Genomic DNA, 19,695 nt, shown 5'->3' with positions numbered 1-19,695 from the left:
GCAATTGTTAATTCAGCAAATCTATTATGTTCTAAAATTGTCTACTCCATTAAATGAAATTTAGAAATGGTAATAAAGAATTTTCTAAAAGTCGGTAAAACTAGAAACCACCAAGCCCTAATTATTTCTAACAAATTGTTAATATACTTATAGATTAATGACCTTACAATAGGCATGTCTTTATAAAAACAAATACCGTTATAAACGTAAAAATATGAAATTGGTAAAACTGTCAAAAACATATATAATTATAATAAATATTAAGCATTAAAATTCCTAAATGTTACGTTGTCTCGCAATCGTAGAAGGACCCTATCTTTTAATCAAAATTTAGAATAAATAAATGTTACACTGCCTTGAAAGAGCAGTTTATTACCATAGGAATCTAATAATCCTAACATAATTTATTACTTATAAATACTTGGTAATAACTAAAAATTTGACCCGTTAAAACAATCAGCCGTGCTATAGTTACTAACTAACAATTAAAAAATAAACAGCAGAATTTTATCATGAGTGATACACCTACCTAACAATCTGGAATTTATTCGAGAAATAATCTGGAAGTATTATCGGCATCTTTTCACACATATATGACTACGAGTTACTTCCGCGTAACTATACTTGAACCCTTTAAGTAATAAGTTGAACTACAGGATCGAGATGTTGATTGTATCGATAAAACATGGATTTTGAGGCATAAGGAAGCATTGTTGAGTTCTGAAACCAAGTTTAATCGATTTCTCGTGCGATTTTAGGTCAGGAATGGTCATCAAAATAAATTTAAAACAATGACGATATTTTGGTAAATTTCTAACTTTCTGCCAGAAGATAAATTTTCGGTTTCTATAGCGGTTTAATTAGGTATAAACTACAGTACAGCTATTCTTACACCCACATTCACATGCATGCAAGCTCACCTGGTCCAATGAGCGGGAAACGGAGAGGAAGGTCTGGTGACGTCATAGTCACGTGACCTCAGGCTCATAATCACGTGACCTCAGACCCAATCAATTGGGTTCTGGCCTGGTCAGCCCCCTGTCACCCGATCTTGAGGTGACGTACGACCACTCGTTAACCCAATCAATGTCTGGAAGGCTGCAAATTTTCACATGCCAAATCCACAAGATTCTTAAAGTTGTGCGAGATGACAAAACATAGAGGCCGCAGAATTATGAGGACTACCAGATCCTGGTGGAACCTAAGCGATCCATGATATCACGACAGGCCCTAGAATGTTTTACTTACATACCAGGGTGTCCGAGTGGTTAAGGAGTTGGACTTAAGTTCCAATGTGCAGATGCACGCATGGGTTCGAACCCCATCTCTGGTAATAATTTTTGGGGCTTGTGGTGCAGCAGTATTTTGAATAATTCGGATGTTTGCCTGGGTTCAAGCTTTGTTGTCTCCAAAAAACCATTGGACTAATGTTTCGGTGTGTCGGCAAAAGCTTTCAGAATTCAGGCCCGCACATTCCTTGCCCCTGTCCGTTTTCAACCCAATTAGCAGTCAAGGATAGAAAGTCATACGCAAAATGAGAATTATATTTTTATTGTTATATAAATTTGTTGATTCTGCAAAATGTGCTAAAATTAAATTTCTTGTTTCATTGAAATTTCATGTTTCATTTATTTCAAAACAATTCGGGTTTCAATGTAGATTGTTTGGATTTTTAAGTGATTATTTCAGCCTTCAGATGTAGATCTAAATCGAAAAGTGATTATATTTGTTATCCAAAATTGGTTGCGATAAAATACAGGGGGGGGGGGGGGGGGGGGGGGGGGGGGGGGGGGGGCAATAGTCAGTACCCATTAGTTGAACTTAATATCTCGGTCACTGAGTACAAAAGATACACAACAACAACTGGTATGACCTACTACCACCACTGGTTTGAGGAATTTGTCAAATCGAAAAATATTCGTGTTCATGTTTTTCAAATGGAGGTTAATTTTCGCATTTATTTGATAGTTTGGATAGTTGGATCGAGCCAAATTTTATTGACTTGTGTTTGACCATTTAAATTTGTCCTGAAAAATGAGAGTACTAGCTTCTCAGATGACCGCAATATGAAGCATAACGAGTTTGTGGGTTGAGGCTAGATCCGCACTATGGGAATCGTGCAGAGAGCCCAATTACGGTGTCGTAATTGGGTAATCATCGATTACCCAATAAATTTTCAGGAATCGACCGGGACATGATTTCAGGCCTGACCGGGACCGGGACCAGGACCAGGACCAAGAATGGGGGGGGGGGGGGGGGGGGGGGGGGGGGCAACCATATTAAAGTATATTAAAGTATATCCCCGGGGCAAAATCGGAAAAAATCCTACATTTTAATATACTTTAATATACCTACAATTAGAAAATTTATATTCTTCGTTAAGATCTTCATGATGAACTATATTTTTCACTCAGATTCGCAAGATAAGCCTGTTTTAGGACTAGTACATGAATTTCCATCGCGATTGGTCGAAAATTGGCTGAGCTATGAGCTTTAAAAAATATGCCCATATTTGGGCATACACTTTTGCCCAAATTCGCTTTTGCCCAAATTCGATAAAATTTCGATATTTTTTAATGATACTAACTCTGATCTATGTGAAAGATATAACTCAGTGTTTGTTGAATATAGTGGATACTAAGTAAAAAGACCTCCATGAACAAAATTGGGAAAATTGCACATAATATCTCGGTTCGGAATACTAGCAAAAATGACTTCTATTCATTAAAATTGAAATAACTCCATCAGTTTTCAATATTTTTTCAAGAACTTTTTGGAATCGATTAAGAATTGCATTTCAAGCTTATTTTGGGCAACAATTTTTGATGTAGGCCTCCAAGGAAATAGGGATATATTAAAGTATATTGTAGGTATATTAAAGTATATTAAAGTCGGGAAAAATCCTACATTTTAATATACTTTAATATGGTTGGCCCCCCCCCCCCCCCCCCCAGAATCCTGAATTAACCGGGACCAGGACCGGGATCATAAATCAGTATTTGACCGGGACCGGGATGAAAAATGTGACTTGACCGGGACCAGGACCGGGACCAGGATAGCTCAAAATTGCCAATCCCGGTACCGGGAATTCCGGTCGATTACTGGTTAAGGGGGGGGGGGGGTTCACCCTGATTTTTTTGTGAAACTTGGTTTCGAGATAGCAGTTGACCAACAAACTAGGACCGGTGACCGAACTTTTGAGGGGGTCCCCGACCCCGACCGCCAAACGGTGCCCGCGGGGCAGCCACGCCCATATTTGGTTCAAATTAGGCCCAATTTAGCCAAATACCCTGAACATGCCCAAAACCCAGATTTTATGCGCTCTTCTTGTAGCTAGTGGTCCCCTGAACAAGTATATGAATTTTCATCAAGATTGGGCAAAAAATGACTGAGTTATGAGCCAAAAACCATATGACCATATTTGGGCATACGCACCAAATTTGATCGATTTTGGCCCATAAATTGGTCAAATATCAATATTTTTGAATGAAACCAACTTTATATGAAAGGTAAGCTTATACTACACATTCTCCATGATTATCAGCTCAGTATCTACCTAACTGTGGATTCTGTGTTCAAATAATCACAAAAAATGAACTAAATCGTGCTCCATATCTCAGTTCGCGATATTTGCGAAACTGATTTCGCTCAAAACAATAGAACTCAATAGGGTTTCAATATTTTTACATGAAATTTTCAGAATCAACGTAGAATCGCATTTCGACCTTATCTCTTGTATTGAAATTTTGAGTTAGGCCTTTAAAAAAATTTGGCGGCCAAATTCTGAAAAATGCCTGGCAAATTTTGGAATTTGGCCGCCAAATTTTTTAAAGGCCTAACTCAAAATTTCAATACAAGAGATAAGGTCGAAATGCGATTCTACGTTGATTCTGAAAATTTCATGTAAAAATATTGAAACCCTATTGAGTTCTATTGTTTTGAGCGAAATCAGTTTCGCAAATATCGCGAACTGAGATATGGAGCACGATTTAGTTCATTTTTTGTGATTATTTGAACACAGAATCCACAGTTAGGTAGATACTGAGCTGATAATCATGGAGAATGTGTAGTATAAGCTTACCTTTCATATAAAGTTGGTTTCATTCAAAAATATTGATATTTGACCAATTTATGGGCCAAAATCGATCAAATTTGGTGCGTATGCCCAAATATGGTCATATGGTTTTTGGCTCATAACTCAGTCATTTTTTGCCCAATCTTGATGAAAATTCATATACTTGTTCAGGGGACCACTAGCTACAAGAAGAGCACATAAAATCTGGGTTTTGGGCATGTTCAGGGTATTTGGCTAAATTGGGCCTAATTTGAACCAAATATGGGCGTGGCTGCCCCGCGGGCACCGTTTGGCGGTCGGGGTCGGGGACCCCCTCAAAAGTTCGGTCACCGGTCCTAGTTTGTTGGTCAACTGCTATCTCGAAACCAAGTTTCACAAAAAAATCAGGGTGAACCCCCCCCCCCCCCTTAATTCATGATCATAATTTATTACTCAAACTTGTTTAGCAATTTTAAACATTGTTTTATTTGGCTCAGAGGATATTTAAAGATGAAATTCACAATGAATGAAAGGAAAAACTTAAAATCACAGTGAATGAAATTATGTAAAAGATCCCGGTCAAAATCCCAGCAAATTTGAGTGATTGACCGGGACCCGGGGACCAGGACCGGGACCAAGAATCATGAATTAACCGGGACCGGGACCGGGATCATAAATCAGCATTTGACCGGGACCGGGACCGGGATAGCTCAAAATTGCCAATTCCGGTCGATTCCTGTCAATTTTGCTAACAAGATAAACAAATTGCATGATAATTTCGTCATTTTAAATCCGTTTTGCACCATCTTTTCAGATTATATTCCAGATTCAATAACCTATTGCAATATGTTACAACAGAGTCTCTAACATGTTCACACACACGAGTATAAGCAATTCAATGTTGATCGGGTGTGGCCCCTAAAAATCGAATTTTCTAATTTTTGTGACTGAATCATCGAACAAGTAGGTACAGTATGCCATCTGCAAAGCAACAAATCTCAAATATAAAATACGGCGGTAGGTATAAGACCCAACGTATGGGTATTGAATTTTAGCCCCCCGCGCCGCCCCCCCCCCCCCCTGTACTTTGCTAGATGGTTTAGTTATTCAGTTTACCTGGCATAACAATTGAAGTGTTTCTTGGATGTGAAGATTGTGTGAACTTAATAATAGCACCCTCAGCTGAGGCTGTAACTGGGTAGCCAAACACAGATGTAAAACATGATGTAATTGTGAGGACGAGGTAATTGAGTGGTGTGTGTTACGCTGCAGCTTATCATGACTTGCATTTGCAGTGTGACATCACATCCTCAGACACAATTTAGCAATTTAGCACACTTCAGGTCATCTTATCAAAGGAAGTAAAACGACTTGATTTATATTTAGGGATGAAAAAAAGTTTAAAATAAATTCGATGAGTTGAAAGGTGTCTATTTTCTTTGCAAAGTTATTTGCAAAGTTTAAGAGAACTAGCACCTTCTCTTCTGTCACTGGAGAGACTTGTGAGGTTCTCATTCTCGAACGTAACTGTCGGTTGTGTGGAGGACTCAACTTTTATCCATTCCAGTTTCAGACAGTCATCTCCACCAGCTTTCAAGGTTATACATTTTACACCATGCACCTCCTTTAGATTCTGAAATACGAATGTGTCGTGTGTCCCCCTTCTAAAGTCGTTTTGTCTTGCATGCCTAAAGTATCCTGTTTTCGTTGATGCCTCTGCTCCTTCAATAACTGCTGTCAAATGAATGTTGCTGGATTCAGCACTATCTTTTGTGGACACTTTTGTGGTGATGAAGTATGTCTCTATTCCTTGGGAACAAAGCTTCAATTTGGGAACATGATCTTTGATGGATTTGTTGGATAGCCATTTGCCTACTGTATTGTAAACGTGTATTGGCTGAGAATGAGAAGTTGAAAATATTCTCACTTGACTTACAAGGATTCCGTCACTACTCTTTGCATAGAACTCAATGCACTCAATGATTCCAATATCCTCCGCTCTCGCAGAGAAATAGTCCCATTCATCTGACTTGAAGTCGTTTTGTTGTGGCTTGTCAAGCTGTCCAAGGTCAGCAGAATATACCCTACCTAATTTATCTTCTTGAGAGTAGACTAGAGCGGAGATTTTGCAGTTGTCACAACTTGCATCATCTATCTTGTGAAGCAGCACTTCCAAGTAGTAGGTTGTCGACTCTGCACCACTCAAATAGAGACAGGACAAGAATAGAATACCACGCAACATAGCGATACTTTTCTGCTTCAGAAACCGAGAATATGACCTGCACCCATCGGTGTTCTGCCTTAAATACGATGGTGCTCAATTGTTTCCTTCGGTGAGAAGTTTAGAAAGTAGGTGTTAACACCAGCTTATCAGATGATCTCAGACACGTCCAGTTTTTACTGAATATATGGATCTACAACAAACTTTAGTTTGTGACCACGGTAATTTCTTTATGTACCATCTGCAGAACTAGTTGTTAACTGTCAGCTCTGTTGTGATGTTTGTCACTAGGACCGTTAGCAGTAACTTGTGAAACCATTTCCAAATAATAGATTGAAGTCAAACAATGGAAATTATCATAAGTGTTAGACACACATTCTCAGAATGATGAGTAAGATTAACCAACTACTAAGCTAAGATATGATTTTCTGAAAAGGAAACCTTGATAATATGAATACGACTACGAGGTTTCCGATTCCCTTTTATTCCATTATTTTTCGTGATTAAGAACTGCGAGGCAGTTCTTGAAAGATGATGTTCTTGGAATATGATGTGTTGAGGAATATTGAAACAATTAAAACAATTTTCTTAGGATGTGTGATTTGCTGACCGAGAATCTTCATGAGCTGATCAACAAAGAAGGTGGGCACTACAATAAACCATATAAACTTATATTTATTATTAATTGTCAGATAAAAGTGATACCATCCATTTAATAAAGCTCGTACGTGGTTATAAATATAAATTATCATCAGCCAAAGTAACTTGATACTCTTCAGAGTATGAAAATAAGAAGTTAGTCAGATTGATTGATTACGAGAAAGAAAAACAAACAAGTGAGTAAAAGTAAATCTTAAGATTATGGTGCAGTGGGCCCTGTCTGCTTCAAATATCTGTTCTGCCTATATTTGAATACAATACTTCTTACCTTTATTACATCAAACCTCGTTTTTACATAAAAAAGCTCTCCAGAATCAGATCAATACACTGAAGAGTCAGACAGGTGAAACAGAGCAACAGAACGCTCTACTCAGCCGGGAAGTTCAGGATGTGGAGAGACAGGTCACTGCTAATCAGTCTCTAATTGTCACGTGAGAAAGTTATTGTTTTGGTTGAGTACTTATACTCGCCGGTTGAGTACTTGCCTGTGCAATTGAGTATGCAAGTACCAATTTGTAGAACCTGTAGGCTTCATTGTGTCATGGATGAATACTGTTTTTTTCCTCCATTCCGATGTTGAAATACTTCAATAAACTTGATATAAATGATTCAAATTAAATGTTGTTTTATTCCTGCAACTTTGTTTTATTCTTATTGCATACATAATAACAGTACAACCTCTCCAGGTTAACCTGCGCCAACAAGATGTCCCACCAGCATGTCAGTGAAACATACAAGAAGCTTGGCCGGCTACAAGAGGATGGTAAGAAGCGAGCTGATCAGTACGAGAAGGCCCTGCAACGTTACCGTGATACCTGGGCCAGTCACCAGAAGGTATACTGTTCCTTTCCTGGGGTACCACAGATCATGTTGTTGGAGGATGAGGTTGCAGCTCTTAGAAATAAAGGTACATTGTCAAATTGATATTTGTATTGATTTAAACGAATAAATTCAGTTCTTAATAGGAATGTGAACTCTAACAGTATTGGTCAATACTAATATGATATGAAAGGCCATAATATCTTTAAATATCATCGACGTTAATGATCTTATGTTAAGTCAATCAATTCCAATTATAGCATCACCCAACATGAAAGTCCAGCTTACACAACAATATTGCAGTTCAAGAACGGGAGGAACAGTTAAAAGGGATCAGAGAAAAAAGTAAGTAATTATAATGAGTAGGTATTGTCCTCCCTGAATAAACTATTGTCCTCCTATAATTAGAAATCTTCCTCAGCTCGGGTACCTTGTTGAGGCAATTATTAAAGTTCAGTTTTGTAAAAACATTCTAAAATTATTAATGCGATTTTCAGAGGAAGAAATGAAGGAGCTGAGTATTAAAGATTGCGATGAACGAAATGATAATAAGAGAAATTCGATGATCGCTGATCAACAAGAACAGGTATAATGGACCCGCCACATCAATATTGTGTATTATCCATGCACCTAATAAATTGATATAATTTTTGTCGAGCCGTTAATACGAGGTACTCGTACATTAATGTCAGATCAGAATATCTAAAATTTCCTAAATTAAGTGTCATTTAAACTCACAAAATCTATTTGACAGGATGAAGACGCTGGCAATTCATCTGAAGTAGTTGAGCAAATTACAGTTTGTGAGATCTCTATGGAAACAACTGAGAGGATGTGTGAAGTGAATGAATCGAATCAGCATGATGGAACAAGTCAAAATAATGAGGAAGAAATGGATACAATTCAAGGTTAGTGAAGCCTGAACATTAGAGCAGACAAAACAAGGGAATAAATTGCAAAGAACTAGTAAAATAAAAATATTTACAATACTAATTCTCAACAAATAGTCGGGTTGTACTTGATAAAAACTTGGTAAAAACTTACAAATAAATAGTTTTAATTGCAGGTAATACGATAGCTGTAGACGATAGGAAAGTGATGGACAGTGTTTCTGAAAAAATGAACGTTCAAAGTAGTCCTTACTTCAGTAATCCGCAAACTTCGGAAAAAGATGACCTCATGCAGGTGAAAAGGAATAAACTGCAAAATATTGCCCTTTTAAATCATGGCTTGAATGAAAAATATGTTTTTTTTGCAAAATATATATAGTGGCCTAAATTACATTTTATTTCACGAAATAATTTTCAGGGGGTAGGAAAAGAGCCAGCAACTATTCCGCTGCCCTCCTCCACACCTTACATAACCAGCAGCATACCCTCGGCCAGTCCATTCAACAACCTCTCTCCTGTCCTACCTGACCCAGTTTCTTCAGATTCCAATACGATAGTTCCCTCACCAGCCACATCACCAAACCTTTCTTCAGCAAAAGTTACCAACCCAGGGATGGTTACATCAGCCTCGGTTACAAGACGTAGCGTTCCTAGTTACAGGATTAACACTCTACAGAAACCCTCTCTCCCTGCATCCCCTAAAGTACTGCCAGTAAAGGTCTTTGTACCCAAGTTGTTGAAACCAGCGTCTCATGTCTCCTTTTGTCCTTCACCCAAACTTAGCAAACCCGCCCTAGTGGCCTCGCCCAAACCTCTTCCCAGGCCTGTTTCACAGATACCTGTACCAACCACACCTAATTCATCGTCATATAACACAGTGGGAGTCACAACACCCAAGTTAACTTCACCTAGGGTGGTGCAGACTCCAAGACCTGTCACCACCTCCAAAGTATTCAGCTCTCTTAAACCATTTAGTTCTCCTAAACCTCTGAGCAAACCAAAACCAGTCCATACTCCAAGACCTCTTAGCACCCCAAAACATCTTAGCACCCCAAAGTCATTTACTACTCCGAAGACTTTTAGCACTCCCAATTCATCCAGCACTCCAAATGTGTATGTTACTCCGAAACATATCTCCACAAAGAATGTTCCTGACCTTGCTTCCGCTAACCCTCCTAAATTTGCTGGTTCCCAGCGAACCAAAAATCCGAGTGAGTGTTATCAACTTGTTTAAAAAAATCCCATATTTAATTAAGTTAAATTTAATTGATAATCTTTGTCATGTCATCTAAGAAATCAGCCTCTAATATTTTCAGGTAAAGAGGAATATTTTACTCCAGTTGCAGTTGCCCCAACAAATAATAATGATGTTCAAGATACTAGTGTTTACACCACTCCGGCAAATGTAAGCTAAAAACAAATATCATCGCAATTATTGATCCCTGGTCAGATTTTCTGCAAAAAGTTATGGCGAAATTGCATGAACAGTTCCAACGTAGGAAGTTTCGAAATTATTCCACTCATCTCTTTCTTAAACTTTTAACCTTTCTTTAGTCTTTATGTTATGCAATAGTTAACCCTTAAATCATATCAGGCGACGTCCACTGAAAATACTAAAGCACAGGATGCTAGTTTTACATTTGACCAGGTAAACACTTAAATCCGATTGAGCAGTAGGAGTTTTTAAACGAGCTTAACTATATATTTTCAATTATACAGTTATGAATTATTGAATTATACAGTTATGATTTTGTACAAAGCAAACTAAATATATTTATCCAACTCTAAGTTTCGTGTATGAATCATCATTTTTTTGGGAAGTATAGTATATTACATACAATTAAAAATAAAAATTTACCACGCAAAAAACTAATCACATCATTATATTTATAATTTTGTCTCTTTTTGTGAGCTATTTTATTACCTAATACATTTTCAAATGTTTTTGCTTGTTGCTTTATAATACTATCGTTATAATAGCTCCGGATCATCTGTTTTTCGGCTTTTTCCATTACTTTCTTTGTTGTCTGATGTAAATAAGACTTTGAATTAGGGTTTATAACTTTTACATCAAAGAAGCATACTTGGCCAGCCCTATAGAATCCTCGAGCTTTGATATCAGGCCGTTAGTGTTAAAGACAACGCAAACAGTTCGCCATTGGGCATTGTATGGGCATTGTATGAGTTGGTGTTCAGTAAATGATGGAAGGAATGGTTGAGAAGTGTAAGTTTCGGATGGAACGGAGATTTTCTTTAATTTAGAGTCTTTAGATATTATGTTTTTTATGATAGCCATTTAGCTAGAGTTGTCCTCGGATTACTGTTGTTGGTACAAAACTAGCCGTAGCAACAATCGAAAAATAACTCTCAAACCTGAAATGTTCCTAAAACGAATTTCAAACTACAAATTTTGTAGAATGGCGACATTCATCGAGACAAAGACTCTTTATGTGAAGTGTTCTTCTTTTCAGGTTGCCTTTCTACAAGGAGGCACTGTAGGACTGATCTGTTATGCTATTTTAGTATTCTCCCCGTGTCTTTTTAAAATCTCAACGTGGTAGGTAAAATCCAAGTCGTGGTTGCTAAAATCCTGATAAAATCTTGATAGTATCTGCTAAAATGATGAAATCGTAGTTTACTAAAACGCAGACACGGTTAGGGTTCCTCTTTTGTGATGGGGTCACCAGGATATCTTCTTTGTACGTCACCTCAGATGACAGGATGAGAACCGATAAATCGAAGGCTCATACTTTGAGCAGTGATCGGTTTCACTTCAATAATGCAGGGCAGTGGAACTGACTGCATTGTCTTGGGTGCAGGTGGAGCTGCAGTTACTGTAGTTCCGGCTTCACCAGGACCACTTCTCTAGTAACATGTGGGACCACTGTAGCAGATGGCAGCTCATCTGTTTGAGTGCTAGTATCCGCTGTCTGCGGCTTCGATGATCATCTTTTCTTTTGTCGTTGAAGAATGCGATGTATACAGTAGTAATTCAAGATATTGATAATGTTGAAATAAGACTGACAGGAAGACTTTTGCCACGATGTTTATATTGAATATTGATTGAAACTATTAAAAACGGTGAACCAATGAATCGTGCCATGATATTGATAAACAATGCCAATCATCGGTGTCAACTTGAACAACACTTATAATTTAAAAAATTGGTCAAATGCTCCTACACCTTAATGCTCCTTCATAAAGTTTGTCGCAGACAGTAACGCGCTAAATTCTAAAAGTTGTGAAAAGTGCGACGTCCGCGCATCCACCATGACATAAGTTAAACTTTCTGGTGGCTGAGCTCGAACCAATTTGAGTCGGTACGTTACGTCGGCATCGTGGAGTTCGAAGCAATAATTTGTTAGATATTTTATTTTTTGGTCTTATCCCAACAAAGGATATTAAGGTATTAACGGATGTTCATAGATTTTAGCTGACCAACTACGGTACTACCAAGACTCTAGAGTAGCGGAGTAACGTTACAATTGTTCACCTCTGCTTTGTTTGTGACCCGTCCCCAATCTCTGAGATGATCTGACTCAGCTTTGAGTGTAAATTTTTCACCCTTCCTGTTATACTGCAACTGTGTACAATTTATGTTTGGAAATTCTAATCGAAAAATTTACCGTTTCAGTTTGCAACAGCACAAGCCGGGGAATCAATGTTTGAAGCTGCAGACTCGACTGGTGACCAGTTTAACTTCGGTTTCGTTGAGTCAGAGTCCGCTTCTACCTCAGCTTTCGGTATGTTTGGTGGCGCCGAGGATTCCTCAGATTTTGGCGGAGGCTCAGGTTCCAGTGGCGGAAATTCGACCGGATTTGCCTTCAGTTTTGGGGAAGAAGACTCCGGCAACTCATCGGAGAACAATTGCAATGCACTTTTTGGTTGAAAGGGTTTATTTGATATTACCATTACAATATTGTAAAATTATGACGTGAAGTTAAATAAATATGTCCAATTTAATCATACTACGAAGGAACGACCACAAAAAGTTTATTTACTAGACAGTTCATTATATTATATATACTTTTACAAAAATGTTTATATTAAACAATTTTCAGTTGATTGAATACTTATTTCTATTAGTCTATTTGATAATCTGATCAAAACCAAATTCTCCGATGGAAAATCAACCAAATATTCCTGGTTGTTGATACACATTTGTATAAATAATTTACGTCTTAGTGTGTAGTGATGGCAAACATTTCAAGTGAACTTAATCAACAATTTTACGCCTTATTTTGATGAAACTTAATATGAAATAGGAAGGATGGTGATACTAGTGTTTACTGTTGTGTTGAACCTTATAGTCTCCCTGGAAGGCTGCAAGTTCACTGTTTCACCGCAATTTCTATTCTCGTGAGTTTCTAATTTCTAAATTAGTTTCTCTTTCTAGATGTAGTTGTTCTCTTCTGTGATGTTATAATTTTGTAATTCACCGATGAAATCTCTGAATTTTTGAATATCACAGAGGTCAGTTTACCTTTTTCTTTCAGAAGTCTGAACACGGTAGAAATTGGTGCTTCTTGCTCGGACTGTAACATCGTTATCACCAAATGCTATCCATTTGTTCTTTTTAGGTAAGTACGGAGTCTGGATCGAAACTGATATATTTTGTGATTCTAGAAAGTTTACATGCGTTATATCATGTTTGGTGGTTCTGCGACATCATTTCCACTACCTGGCTTCCTCCTGGATCCCATCTTTAAATGCAAGGGTTTCGATCGACAGAAGGGTGGACATAACAAAAGCAAGATATAGAAGACGATACACAACAGCCCCAACACGAAAATCACAATTATAAGCGTGTCTCTGCCAAGGGGTATAGGACTCAGTGGCGGAAGGGCGTTAATAGCAGTTCCGTCAGACTCTGAAGGTGGCTCTGGCAAACTTCTCGACTGGATCGACAAAGGCATAACAAGACAATTTAATGTAGAACAGGTAATGTAGATACATGTTTCTAACCGCTATTGAGTATTACCATGCCATGTGCCCTTTGTAATAACCGCATGAAATAGTGGATAAACTTGAACAAGCCACACTTACAAGTGAGCTTGTAGTTCTAGTTCCACGTACTAGTTTCATGATCTTGAGTTCCAACCAAATACACTCTCCTATTCGCTCCAATTCACTGTCCGTTTAAATTTCGTTCTAAGTTACAAGTCTATCTTCCGGGTAACATTACCAGAGTGTAGTTTGCTGGGTTTAGACCGGCAAAGTGGTGGGAAAATCTCCAGACAAAGAAAGAAGAAGACACACACAATGCTGAACGCAAAAACTAGAGCAACCAAGCGTCCTTGAACGGTGTGAATACCGGCATCAATCGCTGGATCAATAGATGTGCTTGAACTTGACGGTGAATTGGTGGCAGTATCCATGGTTTGACTACTGCTGCTGATTAACATAAAATAGAGTCAAAGAAAATGTCGTGGCTCATGCAGTCATGCATGTCGCATGATAAGTAATTTGTTTGTCAGAAAGTTAGTGAGGTATTGTATAAAATTCTCGGTTGTACCTCACCTCATCAAATTTGAGACCTTTTTTAAAGTTCATCCAATGCCTATACCAACTTACAATATTCAACCAGTTCCGTCGGACTCTGAAGCTGGCTCCGATCGTAACTCTGGCATACTACTCGACTGGATCGACATTAAGGCATATCAAGACAATTTAATATAGAACAAGAAATGTTGATACATGTTTCCAACCTTTTGTAATAACCGCATGAAATCTTGGGTAAACTTGAACTGAATTGAACAAGCCACATACATTGACTGATCATCACGAGCTTGTAGTTTCAGTTTCACTTACTAGTTTTATATTTAGTTCCAATAAAATATACTGTCTCTCCAATTCGCTCCAATTCACTGTCCGCTTCAATTTCGTTCGATCTTCCGGGTAACATTACCAGAGTGTAGTTTGCTGGGTTTAGACCGGCAAAGAGGTGGGAAAATCTCCAGACAAAGAAAGAAGAAAACACACACAATACTGAACGCAAAAACTAGAGCAACCAAGTGTCTTTGAACAGTGTGAATACTAGCATCAATTGCTGGATCAATGGATGTGCTTGAAGGTGAATTGGTGGCAGTATCCATGGTTTGACTACTGCTGATGAACATAAAATAGGGTCAAAGATAATGTCGTGGCTCATGCATGATAAGTAACTTGTTGTACCTCACCTCATTGAATTTAAGACCTTTTGTTAAAATTCATTCAATGCCTATACTGACTTACTAAATACACAATATTAGACCAATTCAATTTTACTCCGTAATACGACATTTATGAGCCGTTACTATAACATTATTTATTAGTTGAAATGATGACCTGTCAACATGTGCGGAGAGTTTAAATTAAATTTATTAAGCTGACGATACTGATCAAGTAAATGGTCTCATTTCTGGTAACATTGAACAGAGTAGACCCTCGGAGTGTATTAGTGCCTAACCTTGTGAGCACAGTGGATATCCTTGCTGTACGGCTAGTTAAACAAGGAATTGAAACTGTGGGGCTCCGTGCAGACCAACCTACCTGTGGCTAAAGCTCTAATATACAAAAACAATACATTGTACATTGTTATTGTTCTAAACAGTTAACAATTATTAACACCAGTATTTATATTTAAAGGTCGTCAACAGATTGGGGCTCAGACTCCTTGGTGAACTGGGAGCCGCCAGACTCTGCAAGTTGCAGCACTCTAGGAAGGATAGACATGACATTGTTTGGTCCTGTGTCGGAGGACTTGCTTTTGTCTGTCATCCCTCAGTCCTGCACCCCTGAGTTCGAACAAGTTCACGTTCGTATCAGTTCCTTTCTCTTCCAGGTTGGTGAATATTAACTCATACAGCGTTTTTTAGGCCTTCATGTCCTTGTTTTTTAGTCCGATTCTCGTATAGACTATAGATCAAGCTAAATTACACATTGCAACGTATAATCTGAATCCTATTGTTATAAAAACTTGTGCGCTTTTCATCAGAATCTAACAACTGAAACAGAGCCGAGTCAAGATTACATGGAGGAGCTACAGTCACCGATACAAACAGACCTTGAATTAGACTTGTCTTCTCTAACAGGAAAGTCGAGCTTGCTCTACTGGAGCAGGACAGGATCTTCTCTCATCACACTTTCTAAATCAACAAAATCCACCTTATCATGTCCCGCAGTAAGTCGTGAAGAGTGAATTGTCAATTGTGTGTGGATATCGTTGCTGAACATGCTGGTTAATTAAGTCTTTGATGTAATGGTGATGGTTATTAGGATGTTCAGGTATTTCTAAAAATTGAAATATGCGATAGAAATAATAATCCTTACTCCTCAGGGTCTTCTAGACAACACTCCCTACCTCTACGAACTCTCATCAACCATTCTTGCAATTCTTTACAATGGGACCCTCAGCACGACTTCCTCCTCCGGTACCACACAGGTTCAGATAGAAGAATGTATCACAAGAGTCTCTGCCAGCTCGGACCTAATTGAGAAATATCTGTTTGCAATAAGTGAGGATCATGTGACCGACTCCATCATAACAAACTCAATATATCGTGTCACATTGGATGGAACTGTCTCCAAGTTTTTAGATTCGGACAGCAACAGCTTTATTTGCTCGGGAGACGACACTCCAAAGTCCAGTTTTAAATACACCAGCCTCCGGTTTCTTGATGTACTCAGTGTGAATTCCAAGCAAATAATCCTAATGGAGCACATCTCCGACTCCACCACAACTTACTTCTACCTTCTCCTAAACGGGGAGTCTCCCACTACATGTCACAAGTTCCCGACATCAGTTTCCTCTGTTTCGGAGAGCACGTCCCTGGATCAAGTCCCCACCGGCCCCACCACATTCCGTATAGACCAGCTCCTCTCGCTCCACCCCTCGTCACCCCACGTGTTGGGTTTGGGAAGTGTGGTGGTATACTCACCTTGTTTTGGATGTTCCTGGTACTTGTTACCTGTCAGTCACAGTGCTGAGCCTGATGCTGGATATCGTGTGGATCTTGATAAGGCAGGTATACTATCAACAGAGTAAATATAAAACAACAGAAAATTGAAACAACAGAAAGCCTTCCTCAACAGCTTATTTATAAAATTCAATCTCTTATATACAAGTTACACTTCTAATTACACCCCGATTTTCGCTGCAGACCGTTAACATAGCTCTGAAAGTAGATTCAACAGGTAAATACGTGATCCAAACTGCCAACTCTCTCTACTATGGTTTCTTCGGAGACACTATTGAACTTTCCAAACTTGACTTCATGGGAATTGAAAGTTTCACTTCCTCAAACTTGCTGACTATCAGAGGTAGAGAAGTGGTGATGACTTCCTTCTTTGATTCTGATGGCAAGGTTGGACAGAGTGACACGGCGGTGGACTTATTAGCTGTCGAGCAGTTCGCCAGAGAGAACTCTAAGTTGGAGAAAATACTCGGAGGTAAGCGTTAGCATTTGATTTTTGACTAATATTTGATATTCGCTTATATATTTTTCGCCATAAACAGGAAGGTAACGCTAAAGCAAAGTTGTTTGCGTTATTGTGAACATTTTCTTGGTGTGTTCAAAACTGCAATATTTTAACGATTTGCCCTAAATTTTAACACCATTCTAATTTCTAAGTGAAAAAAGGTGTAACTGATATGAAGCTGTTATCATACTTGTATGACCATCACGCATATAGTTCGAACAAAACACAGTTTAATAAGTATTATCGTTAACTTAATCAATGATCCAGTATAACAAGTCATTTATCACATCTTATTAAAAACTATTCCATTCAAACATGAAAGCTTAATAATTATACCAAATTCACTGGATATCTAATTTTAGACAATAGAAAGAACTATTAGATTAGAACGGTGCTTTGTGTCTCAAATTATTTAATACAATAGATAGGTTTCCGCTAATAATTAATACTTATCCAATACAGATTAAAATACAAACTTTGTACAGGTAAGAAATTAATCTTATCAATGAGTCAATGTGGAGTGCTATGACCACCCTACGTAACAGATATTATAGGTTATTGCTTACCGTTTTTTCAACCGGTAATTACTTTTTATTTTAGGTAAGTTCGTTAGGGTTATAATTTGCAGGTAAATAGTCGAAGCGTTCATAATTTAAACCGTACATGATTTAAGCCAGGTTCATACTTTCATATAATTGGCCGTTCAATTTTTCAATGTTAAACGACCGATTGAATACTAACTGCCCGTTGATTTACATTAATGTTGATCGTTTGTTTCAATCAAAGTCCAAATAACATGAAAGGTTGAAAGTTATTCAGTACAAATTGACAAATATCCCAAATATTTTCTGTCTGGTGAACGAAAAGCTTACATAATTTTAACCGGGGATTACTACTTCACGTGTAAACATGTTAATTTAAACTTACGAGTATATAATTTACAAATTGAAGGTAGAAGATAAATTTTAAAAAATGTTCACTCAATTTTTCACGGCCCTACTATTTTCTACTGATTTTAAATGCACGACGGCTGTGGAGTGTGGGCTTCAGCGCACACTAAAAGGCGATGAAATAAAGGATGATAAAACTATCTAATACAATTATTCTATTCTAAATTATCTTTTTCTTCAAGAACAGTCATCTGTTGTATGCTTGCTTTCTTTAAACTTAACCCATAATCTTTCGTGATACTACTTGTAGAATTCAGTCGCAGCAGCGATATCACTGTGTCTGATCTCTTGATTCTTTGACTAGCTTCAGTGTTTGTCGATATTTCTTCTGAAAAGTATTGTCATGTTCACTATAAGTATAACTAACTTTATATAGTTATGGCAGGGATATCTTCTGGACAATATTATCAAGTACGTGCTCCAATCACTCCTGGCTTAAATTATGCAGTACACACAGCTGGCAATTGGCTTTCAACAGGAATACTATCATGATTCATGATTCAATTTTAGAATGTTTACAGCTGAAAATCTTACCGTTTTGAGAGAAGATAGATCCTATCCTTGACTTCAGGAATTCTTGAAAGCTTGGTACGGTGAAATAGTAGATAAGAATGTTAGTTGCGATAGTGAAATACATGAAAGAGTAGGCTGTCCTGTAGAAATGCACATGAAAGGAATGGTTTTCTAGCTCCACGTAAGATTCGGTAAGATTGAAGACGGTTAACGGAGCTGATGAGATTATAAAAACTGTCGCTGTGAACAAAACAGTCGCAATACCTTTCCATTGGAGGCTTCCGTTACAATTATTGGAGAGTTTCCTTGCCTCAATCAGAAATTTCACCAGAAGGACAGATGCAAAAACGATAATGATTGTTGGAATGATCGACAGCAGTCCAAGAACCAAAGGTTTTAATAGTTTCCACTTTTTCTTATCAGTTGAGTATGCATAAACACAGGTGTATATTCTGAAGTCGAAGTAGACGTCATCTTTATCAACGAGCATCAGTGTAGCTGGAAAGTAGCAAGCAAACCCCCAAATAGCGGTACACAGTATGTGGATGTGCTTTCTCGTAATGCACCTCGATTTCAAGGGATTTCTCAGAAGAAACAATTTTGTTATTGTCATCCCACAGAGTAGGTATAATCCAGCTGGAAATCCTAAACGAGGACCATAGACATTGATGTAGAGAACGACAGTCCCCAAAACCCACCTGTTGGCGACAAGTGACACTATTTGGGGGAGAATGCAAGTGACAGCCATTAACAGGTCACAAACAGCAATATGCTGTATGAATACAACTACGCCATCATGAAGTTTGAATGCGTTGTATTTGATTGAAGCAACAAGGATGATGGCATCTCCGATCAGGGTGAAGAAGAAGATGGTGATGAACCAGCATGTAGCTGCGTACAATTCGAAACCCTGCATCTTTATATCGTGCCATCAGATCGAGTCGTTGCGAGACATTAATACAATTGAAGCTGAGGGCGAAAAGTTAAGATTTAAATAGGGAAATTCACGTGCGTACCACAATAATCACGATTAATTCACGAATAATTCACGATCAATTCACGATTAACTCGGATGACAAAAGGTTTTCGGGCAAGCTTACCGGCTTACGCCCAAATTAACTGCCTTTA

At 38.1% G+C, this 19,695-nt stretch overlaps 2 protein-coding genes and 1 non-coding gene across 6 annotated transcripts in view; all 3 read left to right on the top strand.

The window, feature by feature from the left end:
* The window catches only part of LOC134812460 (uncharacterized), a 99,652-nt gene that overhangs the window by 50,247 nt on the left and 29,710 nt on the right, over positions 1–19,695 (top strand). The window contains exons 2-7 of one of the 3 annotated variants that reach the window (XM_063819892.1): positions 12,910–13,003; positions 13,141–13,224; positions 15,272–15,467; positions 15,621–15,806; positions 15,963–16,650; positions 16,820–17,074. In XM_063819892.1, the coding sequence (XP_063675962.1) occupies positions 12,915–13,003; positions 13,141–13,224; positions 15,272–15,467; positions 15,621–15,806; positions 15,963–16,650; positions 16,820–17,074 (1,498 nt within the window). In that variant the 5' untranslated portion in view covers positions 12,910–12,914. Of the gene's footprint in view, positions 1–12,839; positions 13,004–13,140; positions 13,225–15,271; positions 15,468–15,620; positions 15,807–15,962; positions 16,651–16,819; positions 17,075–19,695 lie in introns of those variants that run through there. The other 2 variants (XM_063819894.1, XM_063819893.1) reach the window with 2 other exon arrangements.
* Trnal-uaa (transfer RNA leucine (anticodon UAA)) lies at positions 1,251–1,333 on the top strand. Its single transcript has one exon. It is a non-coding gene; the product is annotated as a tRNA-Leu (tRNA).
* On the top strand, positions 6,843–12,714 carry LOC134812462 (anti-sigma-I factor RsgI2-like). Of its 2 annotated transcripts, XM_063819895.1 has the most exons (12): positions 6,843–6,917; positions 7,055–7,111; positions 7,240–7,366; positions 7,622–7,842; positions 8,058–8,099; positions 8,252–8,340; positions 8,509–8,662; positions 8,821–8,939; positions 9,063–9,855; positions 9,961–10,049; positions 10,239–10,292; positions 12,279–12,714. In XM_063819895.1, the coding sequence occupies exons 1-12, from the start codon at positions 6,869–6,871 to the stop codon at positions 12,531–12,533; spliced, it is 2,049 nt and encodes a 682-aa protein (XP_063675965.1). In that variant the 5' UTR covers positions 6,843–6,868; the 3' UTR covers positions 12,534–12,714. The 2 variants fall into 2 exon arrangements, with proteins under 2 accessions (XP_063675965.1, XP_063675966.1); XM_063819896.1 differs by lacking the exons at positions 6,843–6,917; positions 7,055–7,111 and having other exon boundaries at positions 7,241–7,337.

Source organism: Bolinopsis microptera, chromosome 3, assembly GCF_026151205.1.
Source record: "Bolinopsis microptera isolate Bmic1 chromosome 3, MBARI_Bmic_1.0, whole genome shotgun sequence".
Lineage (NCBI taxonomy): Eukaryota > Metazoa > Ctenophora > Tentaculata > Lobata > Bolinopsidae > Bolinopsis > Bolinopsis microptera.
The sequence above is the reverse complement of the archived record's forward strand: the minus strand, read 5'-3'. Positions and strand labels throughout refer to the sequence as shown.